The 24,281-nt window shown below is 42.8% G+C and overlaps 1 protein-coding gene across 8 annotated transcripts in view; it reads left to right on the plus strand.

Moving 5' to 3' along the window:
* Window positions 1-24,281, plus strand: part of zfhx3b (zinc finger homeobox 3b) — a 267,683-nt gene that overhangs the window by 200,122 nt on the left and 43,280 nt on the right. For all 8 annotated transcript variants that reach the window (XM_079865444.1, XM_079865445.1, XM_079865443.1 and 5 more), the window contains one exon: window positions 3,771-4,002. In XM_079865444.1, coding sequence (XP_079721570.1) covers window positions 3,771-4,002 — 232 coding nt within the window. The remainder of the gene's footprint in view (window positions 1-3,770; window positions 4,003-24,281) is intronic.

The following is a 24,281-nucleotide window of genomic DNA, read 5'->3' on the forward strand; positions in this document are numbered from 1 at the left end:
AAAAAAGTTGATAAAACTATGAGATGAAGTAAGAAAATATATATAGTGATTAATATAGTTTTTTGTGTGTGTGTGTGTATAATCAAACAATCATAGTCAGTCAAAAAAAGTTTATTCATGAAAGTCAAAAATTGAGGTTTAATTGAGGTCTCAATTGACTAAAAGAAAACAGTGTGTAGAAAATAGCACTCTTGCAGCAACACTGAGAATCCCACATGGACCTGCGTAGTGTTATGAATAACTTGAATAGCTAGAAGCATCTGTGCCAATGTACTTGTGTACTTGAGTTGCTTTACCACGATTCCGCTGTGGGCCTGACATTTGTGGAGGTTTTCACAGAGTATGCTGAGTGCCTGCCCTGTATTCGGCTCTCTGGCAGTTAAAGTGGCGATGGGTGTGAAAGGTGTGTGTTTTTTCAGCCCACATAAGTGGATGCTTCTGTAGATCCATGCACAGGAGCAGGTAGGTGTTGAAAGTGATAGCTGTGCGTGATGGGAGCAAAACAGGCAGAGATACAGTGTTGAGTTGCGGCGGGGTGGATGAGGTGAGTCGCCCTAGCTTTTCCTCACCTACACGAGTACAGGGGACTTATTCATCCTTACTTGGGTCGTTATGTGCATGTGTGTGAGAGAGAGAGTAATCAAAACTCATGTCCTGTAAAGATGGGCCGCTCTTGCTGCACACATGTGCACTCTATTTCTCTCTCACACACACACACACACACATTTACTCCCTCCAGCCCACTCAGGTTTCGCTCCACTGCACTTCCCCACAGCTCATGTGCTCTCCTGTAAGTCTGCCATTAACTTCCAGCCAATTAAATGAATTTTGAGTAGTAATGTAAGCCATGCTGACTCTGTGGCCTTCTCTGGCTCCAGGGGCCTGCATGCGGCTGTTCTGGGGCCCCTGCGGAGGGGAGACTTCTCAACAGCACCCTGACCGGCCCCTCCCTGCTCGGTGAACATGACTTTTTCATTAAGCCGCTGAATTCCTGCACTTCAGTTGGAGGTGATTTATCAGCATGGAGCTTCATCTCAGGATCATGTGTTTCACGTTCAGACCCAGGGGTGTGTGTTGGGTGGGAGATTAGGTGTAGAGATCATCTCAGGGATCCCTTGTGTGAATGTTTCAGATGGAATCAAGTAGATATATCTGTTTGTGAGAGAGAAATGTAGGTCTGTTCGGCCCTCTGGTGTCAGACCCGGAGAGCAATATATTTATCTCTGATATATGGAAATTCAGGAAAATTATATCTTATGTTGATTTGGAGAGTCTTAATCCTTCTAATATCCCTTATAAAAAGTACCTTTGAATATATTTTTTTGTAATACCATGTTGTTCTTTAAAGCACCTGAGCACCATGGTACTTTGGAGTAAATATTGTAGCTATAACAAAACGGTAATGATTATACCATCACTGTATAGCATATTGGCTAATATACGTATGTAGCATCCAGTGTGTGGTAGACTGGCTTCAGTTTGGGTAAAAAAGTGATATATTGCTCTTCTCTATCCTGAACCAGTTAAGGTTCAGCCGTGTAAATCCTACTCTTTTTATGGGCCCTGTAAAACTCCCCACATTTTTTTTTTCTTGTAGTTCAGTTTAGTTTAGTTCAGGTGTGTTTTTTTTTTTTTTTTGCTGCATTTATTTCCACAAAAGATGGCTCAAGTAAAGATGTGCATTTCAGTTCATATATTCTCCTCCTCGCTTGCGAAGAAAGAAAAAACTGTGCCATCTCATAGCACACAGCGGATTGATTTGGTGTTTTATACTAGCAAATCCGTGACAGATCAGTGTACCTGAGTTCTGATATGCTGCATATGTGTTGGGAGGGGGGCTCAAGTAAAGCGCAGCTCAAGTAAAGCCCAAAACATCCAGCAGCACCTACTCAATGACATCATACCCCCACTTCAAACAGAAAAGGGAGTGAAGGAGAGTGAGAGAGAGCGTGAGGAGAAAGACAGAGCCTTTTACGATCACCTAATAACTCCATTACATGGAGCTGAGGGGCACACACGAAAAGCAAAAACCCATTCCTGGAAGTCAGTGGCCCTAATGCACATCTTAGGTATACCAGGGTGACATATGATACCAGCACCACAATTGCTTTGGGGAACAAAAAAAAAACACACAAAAAAAACCCTTATAGCAATTTTACCCGAAAATTAAATATTACCAAAGAAGGAGAACATTTCAGGGAAGATAATATTTTTTCCTCTCTCACTGTTGTCAACACCTGATGTGGCCTTAATTGGGTTAAAAATCTAATGTTACTCTGGCTTTGTGCATCCAAAGCCGATGGAAAAGCATCTCATCTCTGCGCTGCAGGGCAAAGCCAACTCAGCCGCGTCTTAATGAATCAATTTGTTTTCCCCGACCTTTGTCAGGGTTTGGGGGTGGTCTGTGCAGGAGATTAAGAGCTTCTCCACAAGAGAGAAAATACATGTTTTTCCAGGCAAAAAGGCAGAGAGATATTTTTACAGATTTGCATCATCTCATTCGTGGTGCAATTTAGTTGCTTTTTCATGACTCGCGTAACAGAAGGAAGGTAAACAAGGAGTGCAAGGTAAAGAGACTTAGGGAAGATACTGCTATTTGATGAGCAGATATGATTGAAATGTTATGAGCCCAACACATATCACCCCGTTATGTACCATTGCTCAGTGTGGCAAAGTATTTACACTAGCTGCTAGGCCATGGTTCCAACCAAATTATTATTATATATTATTTTTTGAGTGTTAAAGTTACCAATGACCTTCATGCGCCTTTGTCGTATAGTTTCAAAGATGTAGCGTGTGCTGTTCCTGAACACACATAGGTTATTTTTTTCTCTTGTTTTACATGGAGGGTGGAGAGTATGTGTATGTATAGTCTGACATTTATAAATTGCAATGAATCTTTCGCTCTACACACACAAACACAATTCACCAAAAAGATGACGGCCATGAAGAATGAATTGCAATTGATTAACATTTACAGTATACACAAAAGTTAATTGGTAGCTTTCGTAAGGCTTCAAGTGACAATCATATCTTGAAAGAAGACATGAATCAAGGTTAGGCAAGATGTAGAAGTGCTTTCAACACATGTATATGTGCTAACTAGGGACTAGCATTCAAATTTATAGGCTTGCAATGTCCTTATTGTGTTGGTCTTATCTCATTGATTAGATGTGTTGTGCTCAATGAACACAGACTCGACTTGGGATTGTTGTTACCGTTGGGTGTGCGGTGTGGTTGGCTTGTTTTGGGTTTGTGGATCATAGCACATATCTCTGGTCCTCCCCAAGGATCCCTTTACCCTCTTCTGGAGATAGTCAGAGCACCACACTACCGCCCGTCTCTCTCTTTTTGCCTTGCTCTCAAAGAAGCAGGATTTGACTCACTGGTGATCAATATTTAGCATCCCATGCGTGAAACAGGCAGATGTTTGGAGTTTCCTTTTCAGAGACGAAAGACTTCTCTTGAGTGAAAGGGATCAATGCACTTTTCTCAGTGTGTCCCTGCTCAAGCTCTTCCTGTAGATGCTGACATGCTCCTCTCGTCTAGCTCACCAGCTCAGAGAATGCCAACGTCCTCCCTCTGTCTTGTTAGCACACAGAAACACACAGAGACCAACTTAGTGTTGATGAATGACGTTGACTTTGTGTTAAACAACAGAGTCCTGATTGGCAATTGATTTATTCATTTGTAAATGACATTAGGTATCCCATTTGTTAAAAACCCCATGCTAACTCTCTTGTTCTCTTGTTCTCTCTCTCTCACTACAGCATTTGCAGCAGCACGAGAACGCTGTGGAGGGCGAGTCGTGCTACTACCACTGTGTCCTGTGTAACTACTCCACCAAGGCCAAGTTGAACCTCATCCAACACGTCCGTTCCATGAAGCACCAGCGCAGCGAGAGCCTGCGGAAGCTGCAGCGCTTGCAGAAGGGACTGCCCGAGGAAGAGGAGGAGTTGAGTGCCATCTTCACCATTCGCAAGTGTCCGTCTGCCGACACGGGTAAGAATTCAAATGAATACAAGCCTCTATGTTCACCTGATATGCATGGGGATAGATCCCTCTTTAGTTGTTGTGGCGTTCCCGTCTTTTGAAACTGAGAGTGGAAAATATCCACTCCATTCATAATTCAGATTGTTAATAGATAGAAATTGCATTATAAATAGACTACAATGTTCGTAGTTGCATGGCTTTAGATCCAGTTACCAATAGAGCAGATTCTTTTAATGCCAGCATCTTTACCTGATTTTTGAGACCTGGTCACACGGCATAAAGCACACTGGAGTCATTGAGATGCTTCTAAGTGAAAGAGCACAGCACATCTTCAGTCCCTGGGTCGTGCCAGCCTATGACATCACTGCTGTGGCTCTGTGCTCCGTTGATGACTGATAAGGCGAGAGGATATCCTAAGGACAACGGCGATCTGGCACAGCATGTTCATTAATACGAGTACAGTCCCATTGCTGTGCCTGCATTAAACAAACAATCAAAGATGCCATTAAGCTCCGAACGGCGAGGGGAGGGGGTGCTAAAAACAAAAGGCTGGGGCTGAGGCCTTCGTCAGGCCATATGTTAGTTAGCCATTAAGACGACAGAGCTGCAGTCAATTAACACACTGTTTCAGCATGGATTTGGTTTTCTAATCATTTTGACTCTCGTGCCCTGACAAAAGACTTCCATTGTGCGTCGCTCCCCTCCCTCCCGCGAGCCAGGCGGCCCAACTGGCTCTTAGCGTTGTGCCGTGGGGGAGAGAGAGAGGGAGAGCAAAAGACGGCGGGGGGAGTTGGCCTCTAAAGACGCTTTGTTCCAAGGAGGCAGGGATAATGAAGCCAGCGGCCGGGAAATTGCGCAAAAGGCAGTCACAGATCTGAGGAGAATCATTAGAGAACATATTTAGCCGAGCAATTAAGGACAATTAAGCTTTCTGCTCGCTGCACTCCAAATATGTTAATGACTATAGTACAGTGGACAAGTGAACATGCAAAGGCAATAGGAAGGCCCACTTAGGTTAAAAGGGTGGGGGTGCAGGAGATTTAGAGTGTGTTTCTGGGTAGGTGGAGGTAAAGAGTTCACAAACAAGTCTGGTTTTCTCTCTCTCCCTAGCGCTCTCTCTCTTTTTTGGTTGATGTAGCATTTATTTATATATTTTCTTGGCTAACCTTTGATGTGCGTTAATGGATTCCCTTGTTTGTGAGTCTGGTTGGAGGTTAGGTAATGACTCCTGCAGTAGGGATGTGTGGGCAGAGAAGCATGCAGTCGCTACACGCAGACACACACACATTTGCAACCCTCTGCCATATTTTTTTCTAGTTGCAGCAATCCAGTCGTACCCCCTTGACGTCAAATGAGCCAACAACTCACAAACAACACATTATGTCTGCCGTGCAGTGCAACTTTTCCGAAATCTTCCAGGATTAGTCAGATGAGATGTTCTTTTTAGTGAGAGATGGCTGCGTGCTTTGATGATGGCTGATTGCGTGGCCGTGCAATCTTTTTGATGTATTTAATTACTGCCTTTTTCTAGACTAGATATTATTGAATTCCTGTACCTTCAGGAGAGAATATGTAGGTGATTAAGGCTGAGGTCTAGTCCAGTGCTGACTAGGAAATTCTGATGAAGGACAAGGTGAGTGTAAATCGACCAGCAGCTCAAAAGGGAACCAGCCTGCCTCTTATTATCAGCTATTGTTTCCTACACAGACAGAATGAGCGAGAGAAAGGGGTCCCAGAGTTCCTGTCCTTTGATAGCCGATACCTGCTAACTGACGTCAGTATTGGGCCAATGAGCGCTCTGTTAGGGATGCTGGGTCTTCCGAGAGGAACCACTGTCCTAATTGCCTTTGACGCTCTGTTTACCAAACGGAGCGGGCTGCAGTCGGAGCGTTGAACAGCTGATTGATTGCCCTACAGATGCAGGATCAAACTCAAGCTCCTGTCGACCAAGCCGTGGCGCACTGCTTAGCTTGAAAACAAGTCTCATCCCTTTAAATAGCAGGGCCAAAGACTGACTTTTTTCAACTCTTGCATATATAATTAAGCATATATATATATATTTAAAGGTCAGTTAAATGAAATGAGGTGTGTAATAAAGAATGTTGGCCTTCTTCGCCTTCTCCAACTACCTGCTTCAGCATCTTGTTCGAATTACACTGGTGATGAACATACTTCTTCATCAGCAAGTACGAATGTTGCTAATTCCTCACTGCCGTCCCCTGTGCTTATGAACCCGCCCTCCCCAAACTACCTTTAAACTTCTTAATGTCCTGCACCCCCCCCCCCCCCCCTTAACCCGAGTGAAACCATTCCCTCATGGTGTAATATTTAATTTCCTCCCTGCTAGCTCTTCTGAGGCACTGGGCTCTTTCTTGTGGTTGAGGCACAGTTGCTAAAGTGGTAGAAGGCTCCCCTGCTTGTTAAAACAAAGCTGGCCCTGGATTTCTGGGTCAGCTAGGCAGCAATTCCCTTGGCTGCTGCCGTGTAGTGTGCGGCTCTGTTGGTGTTAGATGCTGGGCTACTTCCCTAAGCAGAGTTCGACTTTCCCACTCCCCAATTTTCTCACCTGGAGTTTCCGACGACCCTGGACAAAAACATTGTGGATAGAGTTTTATGAAACTCCTTATTCTAACTTTAAGTAATAAACTTTGGTATGCTAGTCATTTGTGCTACGGACATGAGTTATACCTCATGTCATAGGGATGTTTTTTGAGATTTCTTTTCTGTTAAATTAGTCATTTTGATTAATCTTTTGAACTGATTCACAATGATTTAATTATTTTTGTAAAACCTTATCCAGTAACACATTGGCAACTTAGGGCAGTGCCCTAGCAAGCACCCAGAATATCCTTTTTTTTTTTTTTTATTGTGTATTCAGTGTATTAAAACATCACGTTTTCAACTGGTCTAGAGTTCAATCAGTTTACAGCACAGTACGCAGACAGTCACATGAACTAGGTTGTGTGACGGCAACCTTAAACTCAAAACTCTTTGACGAACAATTAGTGTAAAAGTTTATGAATTAAGAGCCCACAGTAATGTACATTAACCAACAGATACAGCACTTTAATAGTTCCCAAATTAAGGCTGCACAGCCACCCCTGAGGGAGGTCTTTCACGTCTCTCTCTGGAACTGTCACATTCCATTTTCTGGTCATTTGTTAACAATATCAATGAAGATCATTTTTAAAAAAAGATCCATACCACTAATTCAGAGAAAGTGTGCCATAGCAGATGCTGTTGATGAAAACAATTGATTGTGGAAATATTGATTAGCTTTGTTTTCAGTTCTGATCCATAATGCTGTTGTGATATTGTTTTCTCTCAGAACTAACCATGTTCAGGCTTGATTAAAGTAACCAATCACCCGTGAGTACATTCCAGCTAAGCATTATTAGGCCCATAACAAACACAATATAGGATATTCAGATATGACGACAATGCATGCACAAAATACGTTACATCTGTGTGATTATGGTGCATGGGCGTGAATGCAGATAGTGTAGGCCGGGTTTCTGTGCCACATTTTTTTCGCCCTATGATTCGCCCACAGAGTGCCAAGGCGGCAGAGTTTCCCATCCAATTAGAGCAGTGTGCGGATAAAAGGCATGCATTGTTTTAATTTCTGCCTCGCGTTGAAAATGTGCTGCTCAAGCATGTCATTCTCTCACTGGATGTCCATTTGTCATTCTTAACCCCTTTTCTTGCCACAACACAAAGGAGCTCTCTGCAAGAAGGGTTTCTGAAAATCATAAAGCTCAGACACCCAAGACAACACACACTAACACATGCTTACATGCACACAGTTGGCTTCCAGAGTGTGTGTGTGTCTGAGCTTGATGTGTGGGAAGAGACACTACAGCAGCAGATGACAGGTTCTATGAGTGATGTTCACCAGGGCATATAGCTAGATGACACATTGGGGTCTCTCATTTCAGAAGACTTAATGGACTGAAGTTTTTTTGAACATTGCTAACTGACAGATACAGGAGAGAGAGAGAGAGAGAGAGAGAGAGAGAGAGAGAGTAAGAAAAGAGGTAAGTGGAATTGAAAGATGGTTAGTTGGCTTTTTGATGGCGCTGCAGGCCTTTGGGTGGCATTGCCAGCCCAGAAGATTTGTGTGTGTTTGTAGGAGAGAGGAGGGAAAGCTGTTTTGGAGAGTGAACACATTGCACTGACGCTGTGGATTAGCTGCTGATGTAAATCTCTTTCGGTCGCAGATGCCAGCACCGTGATCGCTGAGCTATGACGTGCTGCAGGAAATCCCTGTCTGTAGACACGGGAACAGCGGCCTGCTCGGATTCTTGTGCCAGCTGCAACCCTCCCCTCTCAGTGCCCAGGCGGGAGATGGAAGTGCACTGGAGACTCTAAACTAGTCTTTGACTGATCCAAGGGTCACTGACATGACTTTTATTATTAGTATTATTATAAGAATGCAGTTCATACTTAGAATGAGTTTTAAATTAACAATTCATATTATAGAAAATACGTTTTTATAGCTTTTTGTTGCTTTTTACTTTTGACATTTTTAGAGTTTTTACCTTTTTTACCTTTCTTGAATATATATATATATATATAGAGAGAGAGAGAGAGAGAGAGAGAGAGAGAGATAATCACTGATCCTTAAACTAAATTTACATTTTCATTGCCTAGACCAGGACATAGGGAAGATAATCTTTTTTACCAAACAGAGTGCCAGCTTCACCTTGTCCCATCAAGCATTGCATCTCTCTCCTCTCCCTACGAACTGCCTGCTTCCTCGTGAATAATATCTCCTTATATGCAAATATACATTCCATGCACAGATTGATGCATTATTAAAGCAAATGCTGGATGTTTGCTGGGCTCTTTGCTTTACTTACTAAAGCTCTTGGACAGCCGACAGGAAATGTCAAGTGAGGGTAGAGTCGAGCGGTGTTAAAAAGTCCTTACTTTTATTTTTACTGGACTGGAATGTCACCCTGAGCTAAGAGGGATGTGGATGTGTGTATGCACATTTGTACGTGTCTGTTTCTTATTGACTAGGGCCACATGTCTGCATGAAGCACATAAAGCATGTGCATTCCGCAGGGGAAGAGGCGCTATGAAGGCTGGCTAGGGCTATCTAGGGCAAGGCTCATGTCTGGACCCAGGGCCCCGTACAGCCCTGCAGACAGCAGCCGGACCTGGAATGTCCTAAACTTTTTACATGCTTGTTAAAATGCAAAGTAAACCTTCCCAGAAACAGGATATTATAGCCGCTAACCACAACCCCTGCGCCCCTACCCCAACCATGCCATGGTACATCTGAGTAAAGACAGGGCAAGTCATGCAACAAACATCATTGAGGATTCTTTTAATAAAATATGGTATTGCTGGGATGCTGCTAGAGATGAGGGGAAGCGATCCAATTGGTGAGGGCCCCACCGAGGGCTTCGGGTCGGCTCCTCTTGGACGTCTGTCCCTTAATCCACAGCTGAAGGGCACAGCCTACCAGAGGAAATTGTTTTTAGTCCACTGAGCGTGCCACGAATTTCATAAATGCATTACCTTTCATTTTGAAAAATATTAAAATGAAACTGGCCCTTTTATTAAAGAGCCTAAGTGATGGCTTTATGGATTTTCCACTCAGCGCAATGTTGGGCTGGGCTCATATGACCGCGCCAAGCTCACACAAGGAAGTCTTTTCTTTGCCGGTTGGTTTATAGACAGCCGCTGTATAAATTCCTTCCCTGGCTCATCCTGCTACTGCAAATTGACCAAGAAGCGCAATTGCTATTCTGGGATTGTCTGAGAGTCAAAACGGATTGCGTGGCGTTTTCTTCTGCCGTTTTACTGGCCAGGCACGGATAGATCTGACCATTGGCTGCCCTAACAGGGAGGAAGAGTGACTTGGGTCAAACGGAGGGCCTTCGAGGCAGTACATGTGCAGGAGATGGTATGTTTTTGTGTGTACGTTGAGCAGAGCGGTGCAGAGCACATATTTCTTTGCTCCATTTTGATTTGGAGATGATAAGAGGGTGTAAATTGTGCTGCAGATTTGTACTGTATACAGGCACACATGCTCACAGACACCCAATTAACACACATGTGGGTGTTCACACACCCACAGTGGGATCCTACATGTGGGTGAGAGAGGCCTCCTCTGTCATCAAGCCCACTTCAGGGCCCTCCATTTCAGGCCATTGCGAGGTGCACTGCCCGGAGTGAGCGCAGAGAGCATTATAATATTAGTTTCTCTCCCCCTCTTTCATTCCCTTCACCCGTCATTACGAGACACTCTCCCTGAAAGCTGATCCAAAAGATAGACAGTCCATCAGGAGGCAGTCATCTCATTTGTACTTACCAAACGTGCTAATGAGTTCTATTCCGGGGCCTGGAGGCTGCGGTGGGGAGCGCGAGCAGGGCGCGAGGGTTTCGGGTGGCAGGCTGAAGGCTCGCGCTCGTCCTGTGTCAGTCAGGGCACTGAGACCGCAGAGGACAGGAACTGTCAGTCATGTGTCCAAGCTGACTGCAGCTAAGCAGAAATGTGTGGCTGGAGGAGAAACAGCAGATGACATGGATGAAAAGGTCTTTGGTAGTCAAAGACAGATATATAATTGTCGTTTCTATAGCAATTTTTGATCAGGTTGAGGTTTTTGGTACCCGCTTAGTTGATTTGATGCAAGTGTCCAAAATCTATTTTCAAAATCTTCCAAAATTAATGTTAGTTTATTTTGTGTACATGTAATGTAATAATGTATATTAAACATTATATTATAATACCAAGTCATAATACCACTAGTTTATAGTGTTAAAAAAAATGTACGTTATCAAATTTACAGTAGAGGCTCAAATACAGCTAGCATATTACATTACATTTATTGGTTTAGCCGGCACTTTTATCCAAAACGGCATACATTGTAGGAACAAGTTCAAGCTATATATACAGTATATTAAATAAGCCATTATAATAAGTATATGAAATTCAGGTATGCATGTACATATGTCCACAAACACACACACACTACAATTAGCATAAATGTAGAGCTCTTCTCCAAGTATTCAGAAGTGATATTTTGTATGTCAGGCATTAGGAAATCACTGTCTGTACATTCATATAGATTTTCTTTTTAGTTTATGGCTGTCAGGTACACTAGAGACTGAAGTCAATGAGTTTTTAGCTGCTCTCAGATTTGGGTTTTGATGCTATGCTGCTACTTCAGACGGGAAATTTTTCATCATTTTGGTGTGACCACGGGTGAAAAAACACGGAGGGATTGAGTGATGGAGTTTTCCCATTGTCGATCAGAAACAGTGAAAGTTTTAGATTTTTGACTTTTTTAATAAGCTGATTTGTCCCCTCTAGAGAGGAAGTGAAAGATCAAAGGCTATGATCTTTGGCTGTGGATGAGCTGCCTGCATCTACAACATACAGCTCTGACAGCAGAATGCCCTCTCTCTCCGATTCGCGGCTTCTCAGGGCAACTGGCACATGAAACAATCCCTTGCTAACGGGAAGATGCACGTTTCATCGCAGACATGCTGTCTGTTGTTTTGAGGCTAGAATGCAGAAGATCAGGCTTTCACACACATAAATACTGAAGAGAGCCATCTTGTCCCTCTGACCTGTCAATTAGAGGCAGCCAAGCAGATGGCACTGATGAGAGAAGCAGGAATAATTCAATATTCCACCCTGCTAACCTTTACCTGTGGAGGCGCACGGCAGCCATTGATTCAGCCCTCGCTTGATTATTCACACACAGCCCAGAGGAGAGAAGGAGCGTGCGACAGAAGTGGGAATGGAGGGACGTTAGGGAAGGCAAGACGGCTGATCAATGTGACATTAGTGTATTCTGACAGGGGTCTTTGAGGGGAGCGAAGGCTGGATTCCTACAAGAAGATGCCATCGTGTTCGCTCCTTGTACATGCCCGGCAAAACTTCACAGGCAAGAAACAGTGATTCTCACGCTGTAGGCCGTCGCAGTCCCCTTGCTATGTGGCTTATTGATTAGCCACACTGTAACATCTGTTGATGAAGACTTCTGATTAGTCTCCATACTACTCCAGAGGCTTTCTGGGCCAATATGATGTCCCATCAAGGCCTTGTTTGTCCAAAATGGACTCAACCAGATTCCTGACCGAGCGCAAGGTCTGTTTGACCAGATGTGAGGGCTCTTTTGCCTAGCAATGGTCAGAGACAAGCTGCTATTTGTTTTTGACAAACTGGGACATTCCTGGAGTTTGACTGGGCCAGATTTATGATGCCTCAAGCTTTCACACTATCTCTTTGTCTGCTTGGACTCGATCTCTGTCATTTTCTGTTTTATTAGCTGCTAGCAGACACATTCTCACTGCAGCCCGTTCAGATGGGCCTGAGCCTACTGATTGATGATCTTTAGACAAAGACATTCAGTGAATGTGTATTTATTCTAGCACTCTGTGTCCTGTCAGACCACTACTGGATAAAGTACAATGAAAGTCACAAAAGCTGCCATGGCACATCAAAGCGCAAGCTCTCATGAGAAGAATTGAAGCCATTTTGACAAATCTTGGTGTCAATTTATGGCCATTTGACAGCAATCACACCTTTTTTTTTAGCCATATTTTACCAGCCCTATGTAAAGACAGCGGAACAATAGCACTACTGAGCCCAAATTTCCCTCTTTCTTTGTTTTACACATTGCTTGTTAAACGCTTACTGCATATGCAATCATTGTCTGTTGATTTCCAATCCGTGCTGCAGTTTACAAGCTTTTTTGCCCTTTTTTATTGCGCTGGGATTCTTGGCATGGTCATTCACCAAGGTCTTGGAGTGCATTTTTTTTTTCAGTTTGAAATGAGTTTTAAAGACACAGAGGAGGAAAGGGAGAAGGCAAATATGTCAGAAGGTTCCAGCTCAAGCCACCCTGACCAATTGAAAGCATTACAGATGAATAATCCTCAGTTCAGAAAGCAAGCAAAGGTCAATTTTCATGCTAACTGCTCAGTCACCATACAGGAGTGTTCTGAGTCAATTCAGCTGTGCCGTACAGTTAAGAGGGAAGAACACGCAATTCCGGCCCAACTTTAGGGTGGTGTGGCACTGCATTAGAGTGAGTGCCACTGTTAAAAGCTGCCCTTTCTTTTCTTCCCTCATTCTCAATGGTCAATAATTCTACACACCTGTTTTGAAGACTTTCTTTGAGTGCTTCTCATTCTGAAGGATTCAAACTCAGCTCATACGCCCTTAAAATTTTGCAGCTCTTAAAATGGAGTTTTTATCGCTAGATATTAAGTTTTATAATGTTCATATGTTTCGTAACGCTCATGCAGGCGGTTAGCATGCCAGAAACACTCTTGAGGGCCTCGTTCTCTCTCTGTCTCTCTATATTTGCTCTCTGTCTTTACTGTTGCCCGTATGTAGGGGGTGCAGATGGAGCCCAATGTAGGACTTAAATCAGAATAAAGGGATTTAATTTGTGCGTTTCTGGTCCCTGCTTATCTGAATATTCAAACAGGCACTAATAGTGTCTCAGAAGGGTGGTAGAGCAGACAGGGATGGAAATTAGCATGAACTTACCAGAACCACTCCGCTCTGTGTCCTTAATGAGCCAATGCTGTGGAGCAGCCATAGAGATGACAAGCCAACCTGTGCCTATTAAAGAAAACATACTGTACATACACACACACACACACACACTCACTTCACATCTACTAGTCCCTCAATTTCATATCCAGTCCCATGGTTGTCAGTGATTTAAACCAGCGCGAAACAGGACACATCAACAAATGATAAATAATACTGTGAACCTCTGTTTATCTCTGAACACAGCCTAGAGACTCAAAGGATTATATGCAGAGTGCAATATATATTAATAGTACATAGCATTTCTCGGGCCATGGTCAAAATGAAGCGAGGAGACATTTTTTAAAATGTGTCTTTGGCATGTATTTGCTGAATATCACACGCAGTTGTAAGGGAGGTGGAGACGCTCACGGAGAGGGAGGGAGGGGTCATGGTTGGGACAGCCACGGTGTAGGTGTCCGAAACAAGCGCGCAGGTTGCTGTCAATCATGCCGAGCCTGGCGCTAATCTGCTCCTGGTTTAGTTTCCGAGGTGCCTGTGTCAGTGGCAAGGAGGAATTAGGCAAAAATGGACCCCTTTTTTTGTAATGTAAAACGGGTGAGAAAATCTAATTGGGAAGGGAGGAAAGAGCGATGTCTCCGTTTAAGGGTCTTCCGCAGTCACTTCGCAAGCTCTATTGTGCGCAAACTCACAATAGCATTAATTTGTGCTCCTGGCCTGAGTTTTTCCTTTCTTAGCTTGGCTGTGCAGTCAGCTCCTGTCCGTTCCACTCTGTCTCCATGCTTCACCTCCACGCCCTAACAGAGCCCAAAAAAGAGTGGCTGAGAAAATCCTAAATATGCACCCATTTTTCTTATTCGGTCCCATGAACCCGTAAAAAAAAAGGCAAATTCTTTAGAGCTTTTGTCTGTTCACAATTTCCCTCCTCCCGGAAATGTTTTTTTTTTTTTTTTTTTTTTTCAGAGAAATCCATTTCTCGGATGAAGCCAGAGTCTCTCCCCAAATGTTATCTGATTCAGGCGTTCAGGATTTTAATGAGAAATGATTGAGTTTTGATTGCTCAAAGAGTTAAGTGCCGCTCTTGCCATCAATACAGAGCGGGTTCCCGGCCACGAGAGATTTCGCTTCCGAAGTCTAAAACCGCTCGACTCCCATCTAGAGAAAGTGAGGGGGAAGGACTACGATTAGTAATAACCGATGAAAAGATAATTAAAAGCACTTCGCTGCTGATTTTATTATTCTTTAAGATGGAAAAAGTTCAACCCAAACACTTTCAAGTGGATTCGTCTATTGGAGGAAACCCTCGGAAGGCGGAGGACGTCATGTTTGTCCTAACGGTCGAGTTCTTAGTCATTTTGAGTACTAACTGTATCAGAGTGATCAGCTGAATGATAGTGCAACATTGTGCTTGATTATAAACAGACTTGGCTTTGCGAGTGATTCCTCTCAAGTGCGACAGCTGCTCCAGTCATCTTTTATCAGAAGATAGGAGCCATCTTTAAATTATCTCTTGAACGTTGTTACAAAAGAAGTGCTCTTAAAGCATACGAGATCCTCTCACAGATGCTACATGTAAATGTAGTGTGACTTAGTTTTTTTACTCCGAGTAAGCTGGAATTGAAAAAAGTGACACTTAAGATATGAAGCTATTGAAATAATATGAAAATTGTTGCAATGAGTGGCAGCACAATATGTTTCTGGGTTAGTCAGTTCGTTCTGTGCCACACTGAATGACAGATGGATGTCCAAAAAATGACATCCCCCATCTCTCTCACCGATTTGCCCCTTGCCCTCTTCTTTTGTGCTAATTGAATAATGACTAACCTTGTCATATTTAGTGCACTATTAATGGCCCTGTGCCTTGTGAAGGTGTAATCATGCGTGATAAAAAATGGGCCAAAGTTACTCAGCTACATGTAGTCTTGTGCACATTAAAGTGTCCTTTTTTTTGTTGGAAAGGTCATTCATAACTTGGTTGCGCCGTTGATGTACAGTGAGAGATATTGATTGATTAATGCATAAGTGCTCGGAATCCATTTGGCTCAGTGAAAGGGAATGGAGGGAGGACCTCTCTCTCTCTCCCTCTCTCTCACTCTTTATATTTTCACCTCTCCCCCCATTGTTCGAAGGGCATCATTTTTCGCTGGCTGGGTTTAAGGGACAAAAGGCCTGTTTCTGCCAAGTAATGCATTCAAAGGAGCATTGATTCTCATCAGTGTCAGTTGAATTACTCTCAAAGCCTTGACAAGGATTGCTCTTATTTTAACCTCCTGTTTTTTCTGCCTGAAGAGAATTTCCAGCCCTGAACTCCCCCTGTATGTCCAAAAGAAGGGGCCTTTTCCAAACATAGGTGTCCACCATACATGAATTAATAAGGTTGTGTTGGATGCGAGTATAAAACGCAGTCAATCCTACGATTGACTTGTGTATGCACACACACACACACACACACACATTCAGAGCTTCCTGGACCTGTGTGTTCATTTATGATGCAATCATTCCTCATTGGCTGTTACTATAGACTGTCATAGGGTGTTAAACCATGCCACTGCTGTGCGTCTATTTTCTGTCCGCAGATTAATTCCGCAAATACATGGATATGCTCCCCTACAAATGCTGTGAGACCCCCCCAGTCTTGCCAGGAGGGCTTTTTAGGGCAGGGTCAAGGGGTCAGTACCTTTGCACAACATGACAAGGCAGGAAAGAGCTTCATCAGCCAGCTCCTCAGCAGGGATCTCTGTGAACCGAGCTCCTGAAAAGCGGCCGCCCGCCTGAGAAAGTGAGAGAGACCCTGGGCCTGTGAACCCACTCAGCCCTGCGGCTTTCATCTCCTCTGGGGAAACCTCCATTACATGCCCTCTCCCTCTGGGCTGATTACTGCTGCTGATAATGCCCGTACACACACACACACACACACACACATACTCCATGATATCCTGCTGGAGTTGGCCCAAAGTGAGTAGTGAAAACGAATGATTTGAAAGCAATAGCTGTGGAATATGTATGCAATTAAAAGGAAGACATGCAAGTTTTGATTGCTAATGTCGTTTCATCAAATACCATATTTTAGGCAAGATAGTTACATTACAGCCCGACTTGAACACAGCACAGTGAATACCATATCTCCCGACTGTTGAAAGGTAATTCTGTGGAATATATGGAAAGTCACCACGTGGCCATTTGTGTGTCCAGTTAAACGCAATGAGAAATAACATATTAATGACAACGGCCATTCAACAGCAGAAGCAGTGGGCAATATCTGAATTAGCCCTCTTACACTCATGGTGAAATTGCATTAATGCCGCTCGCAGCTGTCGTTCTCCGAAAAGCCCATCTTTTAGAACTTTGCTTTGGGGGAATGAAAAACAATCATATAATGGTATAGTAATTTATGCAGGCCAATGTTTTTCAAATGTTGTAGTAATTATGAGAAATATTCTTAGTTTCTCCTGCACAGGCGTGGAGAGCGAAATCTCATTTCCGAGGGAAAAGCGGGGAAAAGGAACACCCTGAATAATCATTGTGTTTAATGCTCTAGTCATAATCCCAGGTTTTATGATGGTTTTCTAATGATTTTCTAATGATGTTAAATATTAGTAGAGAGTGCAGCTATAATTTGAACGCAGCGGTCGTTTTTGCAACGCTCTTTCAGCGCACCCGATTGCAACAGCAATGAATATTGCGGCGGGAAATAAGATTTAGGGTCCATTCCTTTTGGTGTTTTATTTTGCCGTCTCGCTGTCCTCCATAAATCCTCATCAGGTCCCCTTCCCTATTCCTCCCGCCGAAGATGCTGCCTTCACCCGCGCTTCCCAGGTGGGAACACAATTAGGTGCAGGGGCCATTTCATTCAGTGCCACTGTCTGTCTGCTCGCTCTCTGCAGTCATTCGTACTAAAAAAAATGCCCCTCTCAAATGAGTTGCACCAGCCCTGGTGGAGCAAGCACCTCAGCGGTCCCCTGGGAAATAACAGTATAAAAAAGAGGGGAAGGGAGGAGGTGGAAGAGGTAAAGGGATTGGAGGGGGGGAAATGGAATGGACCGAGAAAGGAAAAAAATGCTCTGAATGGCTATCAAACGAACGCGGGCAAAAGCGTGGTCCCTGATGACTGGCAACGCAGAGCAAAATATGTATTGGAGACAAAGCCTTTGTCTTCTTCCTGGGCCCCTACAATGAATTACACAACCCCCCCCCCCCCCCCCCCCCAACACACCACCACCCAGCTTTTTAATTAAATGGCTGCTGTTCCATCTCTCTATCCGTAGCTCCCCATTACAGAGGCTAGATAAGGGATTGCTATCTGTAGCATGTTAAGAAAGGCTGCTGGGCAGCCAAGCCTCATGAAATTTGTCACAAGATCTCATTTTCCTCATTGCCAGACGTGATGCTTATAATTGATGTGGAGGCAGTAGTAATTTATTGGCCGTCTGCAATTATCATCCCCTACGAGCTGGGGGTTGTGACTGCAATTTAGATGGTGTGGTGGGGTGGAATGGGGGGGGGGGGGGGAGCGAGAAACAAGATGGGAGGGGGTGCATGCATCAATGCTGGATCCTTTTGTAATTCCTTCCTTTCAAAGCCATGATCACCTGAGGATGCAAAGTAATGTCCTGACATTGTATGAATGAGGCATGAAGTCTGATTCTAAATTGAAGCTTATTCTGGCAGGAAGCATTCGTTTGACAGGTAAAGTGACCAAACCTAATGTCTTTTAATGTCTTAGCTTCATGAAATTGTGTGAAGTCAGCCAATCAGATTGGAGCTCACCATTTTCTGAAAGCTCTTGCAATATGTTTGTGCAATATGCATCAGGCAGGCTTCCATCACAACTTTTTCCTTGTGATCTGTCCTAACACCTCTTCCTGATCCTTCCCCAATTCCCTCATCTCTCTTGGGAGTGTTTCTAATGCAGTCATTTGAGTACTAAAGTGGATAAGGGATTTTTTCTCTATCAGTGCAAAATGCAATCAAGCATTTATTATTATATTTTAATCAATTCTTGAATTTATTTTCCTTATTATCTTTTACTGGCAGATCTAATTGGGAAAAGAAAAGAAACAACAACCAAGGGCAAGTAGACACTGTATACCATGAAGGAAATGTATCCATTCAATGCGAAATAGCAAGAAATCAATCTCTTTTTTTTTTTTTTTTTCTTGTTTAATGTTCACTCGCACTGTTTTGATTTTCATCTGTCTCAAGTTCATTAATTTCCCTTTTCTGGTCATAACATTAAACAATCGATAAATAAATCCTCCAATTGCCAGTATGAGCGGAGCAGCTGCTGCTTTAAAAACAGGCAGTCATTAACACAGAAATATCATTAGTGATTTCAGACTGAAATGAGTGTTTGGGGCACGTGAACTGTCTGGGAAAGGGTTTGTGTGTTCATTAGCAGTGCCCGCTGTGTGTGGGTTGGTATGTAGTGTTTATATTTTGCCACGTCCTTATTTGCACCCGTCACTCTAAATGGCTCACAACATTAAGGGCAACTCTCTGAAAAGCACCTCTATATTGGTGCTCATTTTAACGACTTGATCCAGACATCCATGTGCATATTTACCAGTTTTTTAAAAACCCATGAGACTCGCGGTTTTGCGTGAACACGCAAGACAAATTTTTTATGCACCCATTTTACTGTCACTTTGCAGCCAGACACTACCACTAGAGGACAGTTAGCTTCCTGCCTCTAGTCTCCGCCACACTTTGATGTGCACGTTGTACGTGGGCGATTGCGGAGATGTTGATCAGAATCAGCGGTTAGTGCAGTTTCTGCCGTCACAAGCTGTCACGCAGCCAGCCTCCAATGGCAGCGGAAGATGAGTCTATCACCACCCCTCTGCACAGAGCATGCTCAGTGCATCACAGGAACTGAGGTTTGTTTTGTACAACCTGTACGCCTGTTGTGTTGTGTCCAAATTAGACTTTCAAATCACTTGATGCCAGTGGGAGACTGAGAATCTCATCTTTTCCCCCCGTTTTTTCACATCCTTTAATAATCATACCTGTTTACTCTTCAGGGAGTCCTTTCTATATTTTTCTTAAATGTGCTGTCTGAGTGTAGAGCGTCTGTAATGAAGCCAGCAGGCAGCACGCTCAGGACTCAATGAATGGGGAAAGCGCATCACACGGGACTGGAGGACTGGAGGATTGGAGGCGGTCTGGAATTATGGGTAGGGATTGGAAGGGGGGGGGGGTCTAGACTGTGAGGGGGGAATGTGGCGCCCTTCATGCTATTATCTTTATGGTATAGAAAAGCATGCTTCAGGCAATCAGCATGAAATTGTTAATTGCTCAGCCCACTTACGTGTCGCCCAGGGGACTGAGTCTGGGGGAGCTGCCTGAAGGACACAGATCGTGTGAGTGAATGGGTGCCCGTCGAAGTGCCTGTGTGCCTATGCTTTCGTAGGCAAACTAGTCTGAATCCAGCCTTTTCCTCTGCATCACTCGTTCCTCTGACCTTGATCTTCCTCTTGCTGTCGCTTCTTCTGCTAATGTGCACATCTGAGCTGCCTCTGCTTCGAAAGTGCCCTTGTCTAATGTCAAAATGTCTCAGGAAGCCTGGCTGCGTGTGAGTGCAACTAACCTTTGTACGAGCCCTTATTCAAGTTTAAAATATGCTTTTCAGGAATGTTGTTTGTAGTCTCTGATATGTGTAGTCTGAGTTAAAGGGAGGGGAGAATGTTGGAAGGATGCCTCTGGGACGGTGTGCTCTGGGTCGGGCTGTCATGGCTGTGTGGAGAAATGTGCCAGTTGAGTCATTTAGAAGTGAATGAGCCGCTCGGGCAGATGAACTCCAGCAAAACGAGTCTCTCTTTTAATAGGACTCTAGGGGAGTTTGGATTCCACATCTTCTCAGGACAACCTCATTTGATGTGCAACATTTGACCAATGCTCTACATCTACTTTGAAAAGAGGATGGAAGGAACTTGCAAAACAATTATACAGTAGAAAAAAAATACAGTATGTAATATAATATTGCAAAAAATATATATCAGTTGTATATTTTACAAATTAATATATTAGTTATTATATTATGCTTTGTAATTGTTTTGTACAAGTCTATATAGTGTGTGCAAAAGTGTGTGTTTTTAGAGGTCTTCTACAAGTGTGAAATGAACATAAAAATGTCAATTTTGGACACATAAGAATTACATTTTTCCCAGTGCAGGATAGTCATTGGTGAATGGTTTGGGACTGTGACCACTCTTCTCTTGGGGTTTCATCAGTCAATCAATAACCTGGCTAAATTTGTCTACTTCAAGTTATCTACTTCAACTACCATTGCCTGAAAAAATGTCCTGTGCATGTCGTCTCCACGTTCTCGCCATCCAAATGATTTGTTATTAGGCAAATGAAGTGCTGCACACCTGCCATTAAATCCCTCCATTTTGCCGTGGTGCATGTCCACCTATCATAGGCTGTTTTTCCTTTGTCTTCTGCCCTTGTTTTTCCGCAAGAACATTGTGTTTTAGTTCACCATGCTGCTGTAATATTTAACATCTGCATTCCCTGTAGAACCCTCGGTGATAGAGAGAGGATTTTAAGTGCAAATCAATGTGTCTTTAAAAAGCAGCATTGATCTCAATTAGAAAAAGAAAGAGGGAAGTTTGGAAAGAAGCGGCTCTTGGAGTGAATGTAGCACGTTTAACAGCTGCAAGGATGATCTCGCTCAGATGTGACTCTTGACGTTGTAAAGGTTATAGGTAATCCTACAGAACATTCCAACAAGTCTTGAAATAGTGGTTAGAATGTCCCATTGCTATTTCCGTTTTTAGTGCCGTCTGTGTGCCCAGATGTCGCCGTGTCTGCCTGTCTTTTCTAGGAGCACTTCATTGGTGCGTGAAAATTAATAATCAGAATATGAATTTGAATTAATAAACAGTAGTAAACCAGCAGATCAGAAAAGACCAGAAGAAACAGCATGCATCAAGTCCTCTTGACTGTCTGTTTTTGGCACTAAAATGAAATTAGACTGACTTGGGAAATAACACATGGCCAACTTACTCTTTTTTTATTTCCTTGTATATCGCCACCTGCTTATGTCCAATCTCTCTGCACTTCTGCTTCCTGTCCAAGCTAAGCAAGCTAGCACTTCCTCTTAAGCAGAAATGAAGGAATCTCTCAGTTAATTCCTGGATGACATCAGGCTGTTGTCTGGCCTGTCCGAAGGAATGATGAGGATGAGAAGGAGCGAGTGCCGGGCCCAGGGATGGAGAAATGGCAGCTGCTCGGCAGGAATTGATTGCATTAATTGATATGCCAATATGTAAGCTTGTTACATCCACCATTGCTTAGGATGATGGCTAACAAGTCCTGCTGATCAATGGAACCAATAAAGGCTTCATCCATTAATGAGCAATGTGGTAATTAATGTTAGCCCTAAACCAATTAGTGTGGCTACTGCATCTGCTGGTAGGAGCCGAAAGAGGTCCTGTCCATTTTATCTCTTTTCCTATTGCTGTTCTCAGCCAAGTCGCAGATCACCCTTACAAGAAGTTCTGTGGCTTACATTGGAGCTTTACTGTAAGACATAGTACAGTATGACTACCATATTTATTTACAATTTCCGAGAATGTGTTAAATAAAATAATAATATTCTTTCAATTCTTTGATGTTAAATCAGTTTGTTGTAGCATTTTGTGGCTATTTATTGTCATCATATTATTTTGAAATGCACAAAAATTCACATCACAATCATTTTAGACTGAAAACCTTTGTTTTTTTTTTTTTTTACTGTGGCACTATAGTTTCAGCAGCAGAGCAGGAAACACTTTTATGTCCATGGTGCCTAAAGTAATACCATGATATTACCATCATGGTAGTGTCCAAAAACATAGGTACACTACACGTACATCTAAAAATATGATCAGATAAATATGAATAGTTGACTCTGGGAAAATGACAAAATTGATAACATCAAAATTGTAAAGTTGTATACTCACTTCTATGCAGTTAGCAAGTTGATAACACATTCTCCCGCCGTACAACTATACACATGATGTGATGACACATTGCTGAAGTCTGATATCAGCCCTAGTAAATATTCACGTTGCAGCGTTCTGGTTTAAAAAGGACATGTGATTCTTACGCGCAGATATCGGGTTACAGAGCTAAATGCGAATCTCATTCCACGCCTATGACATCATCGCTCACCTGCCTATTGTGGAGGTATTTTGCCTGCAAACCCCCCCCCCTCTCTCTCTCTCTCTCTCTCTCTCTCTCTCTCTCTCTCTCTCTCTCTCTCTCTCTAACGCAGCTGTGTAGACAGAGTGACAATCACGAGCACTCAATCAAAGGGCCTCTGATAGACACCCGGTCTGTACAGGAAACACAACACGCTTATAAATCAATACTATTGTTTTCACATTGAAGAGCAGGACCAGTCCTGCCTGGAATCCATTACCTCACTTATCAGGCTACACCATTTTAACAAAGGACATCTTTCCCTACCCTCCCCCGCTGCCCTTCTTGACTGATATAGCAAAAGTAAGTTTTTCTCTTTTCTTCTTCTTCTTTTAATCCAAGAAAAGGTTATTACCGCAGGAATAGATATTGCAGATAAGGTGGGACATTGTAAATCTCACCGAGAAAAAGGGACAGGAAAGGAGACTGAATTTGGAAGGAGAAGACAGCTCACAGAAATGATGGTAATCTTGGTTTATTTGCCATTATGGTTCAGCCTCCCAAGGGCTTGTAATGAATTTATGCACTTTAAGTGAATGTGAGAGCTGGCACTGTGATGGGTTGTGTGTATGTCTCATTGTGTTTCATAAATTATGGAGGTCATCCTTAATTATGTATTTGTTTTTACGTGAGAGATTATGCGAGGGGTGTAAAACGTGTTATGTTTTGCATGTTTTGTATAGTGTCAGGGGACAGAAAGTGGGGACTCTTGCCAAGCTGCCAGTAGATCTCAAAGAGACGGTATGAAATGGTACATTCACCTCTCAAATACATCTGAAAGCATACACAGGACATTAGGTCATGAGAGGACAATTTATTGCTCAGAGCTTGCTTTTTCATGATTCAAGTAACCTATTAGAGTCTTGTTACTTTTGAGTTTCAATACCTAGAATTCCTTAGAGGAAACAAGATTGTTGACATATAGTAAGTTAATAGAGCTATACAATTACTGTGGATGACATCAGATAATTTGGTCTTTGATGAGAAAAATTTGTTCATATTGGAATTTGACTTTGGTATCTTGTTAAAACTTTGTAGAGATCTCTTATGAAACTCATTTGTTTTTACAACCAGGTGGCCTCAGCAAACTGCAAGATGAATTAAAAGTTTTAAATGAATAAATGATTTGTAAAATATTCAAAAGTAATCAAACTTTAATCAAAATTAAAATGTCAAATAAAGCCCATATGTAAACTAAAATCAAACTTCTCTTTATTTTCCCCTTAAAACTTGTTATTGAAGAACTTGCAGTTGACAACCATGTAATTCAATTCAATATATCAAAGTTTGAAAACAAGAAGCTTTGTCATAATTACAGTAGAAATATCTAGACATACATGGAGGTAAGGGCCTTTGAATATTGTGTTGGACAAAGGGAGGCCTTTGAGTCAAAAAGGATGATAAAGATAAGTGTGAGTGTTAGTTTTTTTTCTCTTCTTCTTAGTAGTAGAGGCAGTAAACTCTAGCAAACCTCTCCATTTGCTCTCCATTCATTCTCATTAGTGTCTAGGTGAGACTATTGAGATATTAAAGAGCTCTCATTTGTGATTTTCCCACAAGATTGACTGCAAAAAAA

The sequence above is a fragment of the Squalius cephalus genome (genome assembly GCF_949319135.1).
Source record: "Squalius cephalus genome assembly, chromosome: 3".
Taxonomy (NCBI): Eukaryota; Metazoa; Chordata; class Actinopteri; order Cypriniformes; family Leuciscidae; genus Squalius; species Squalius cephalus.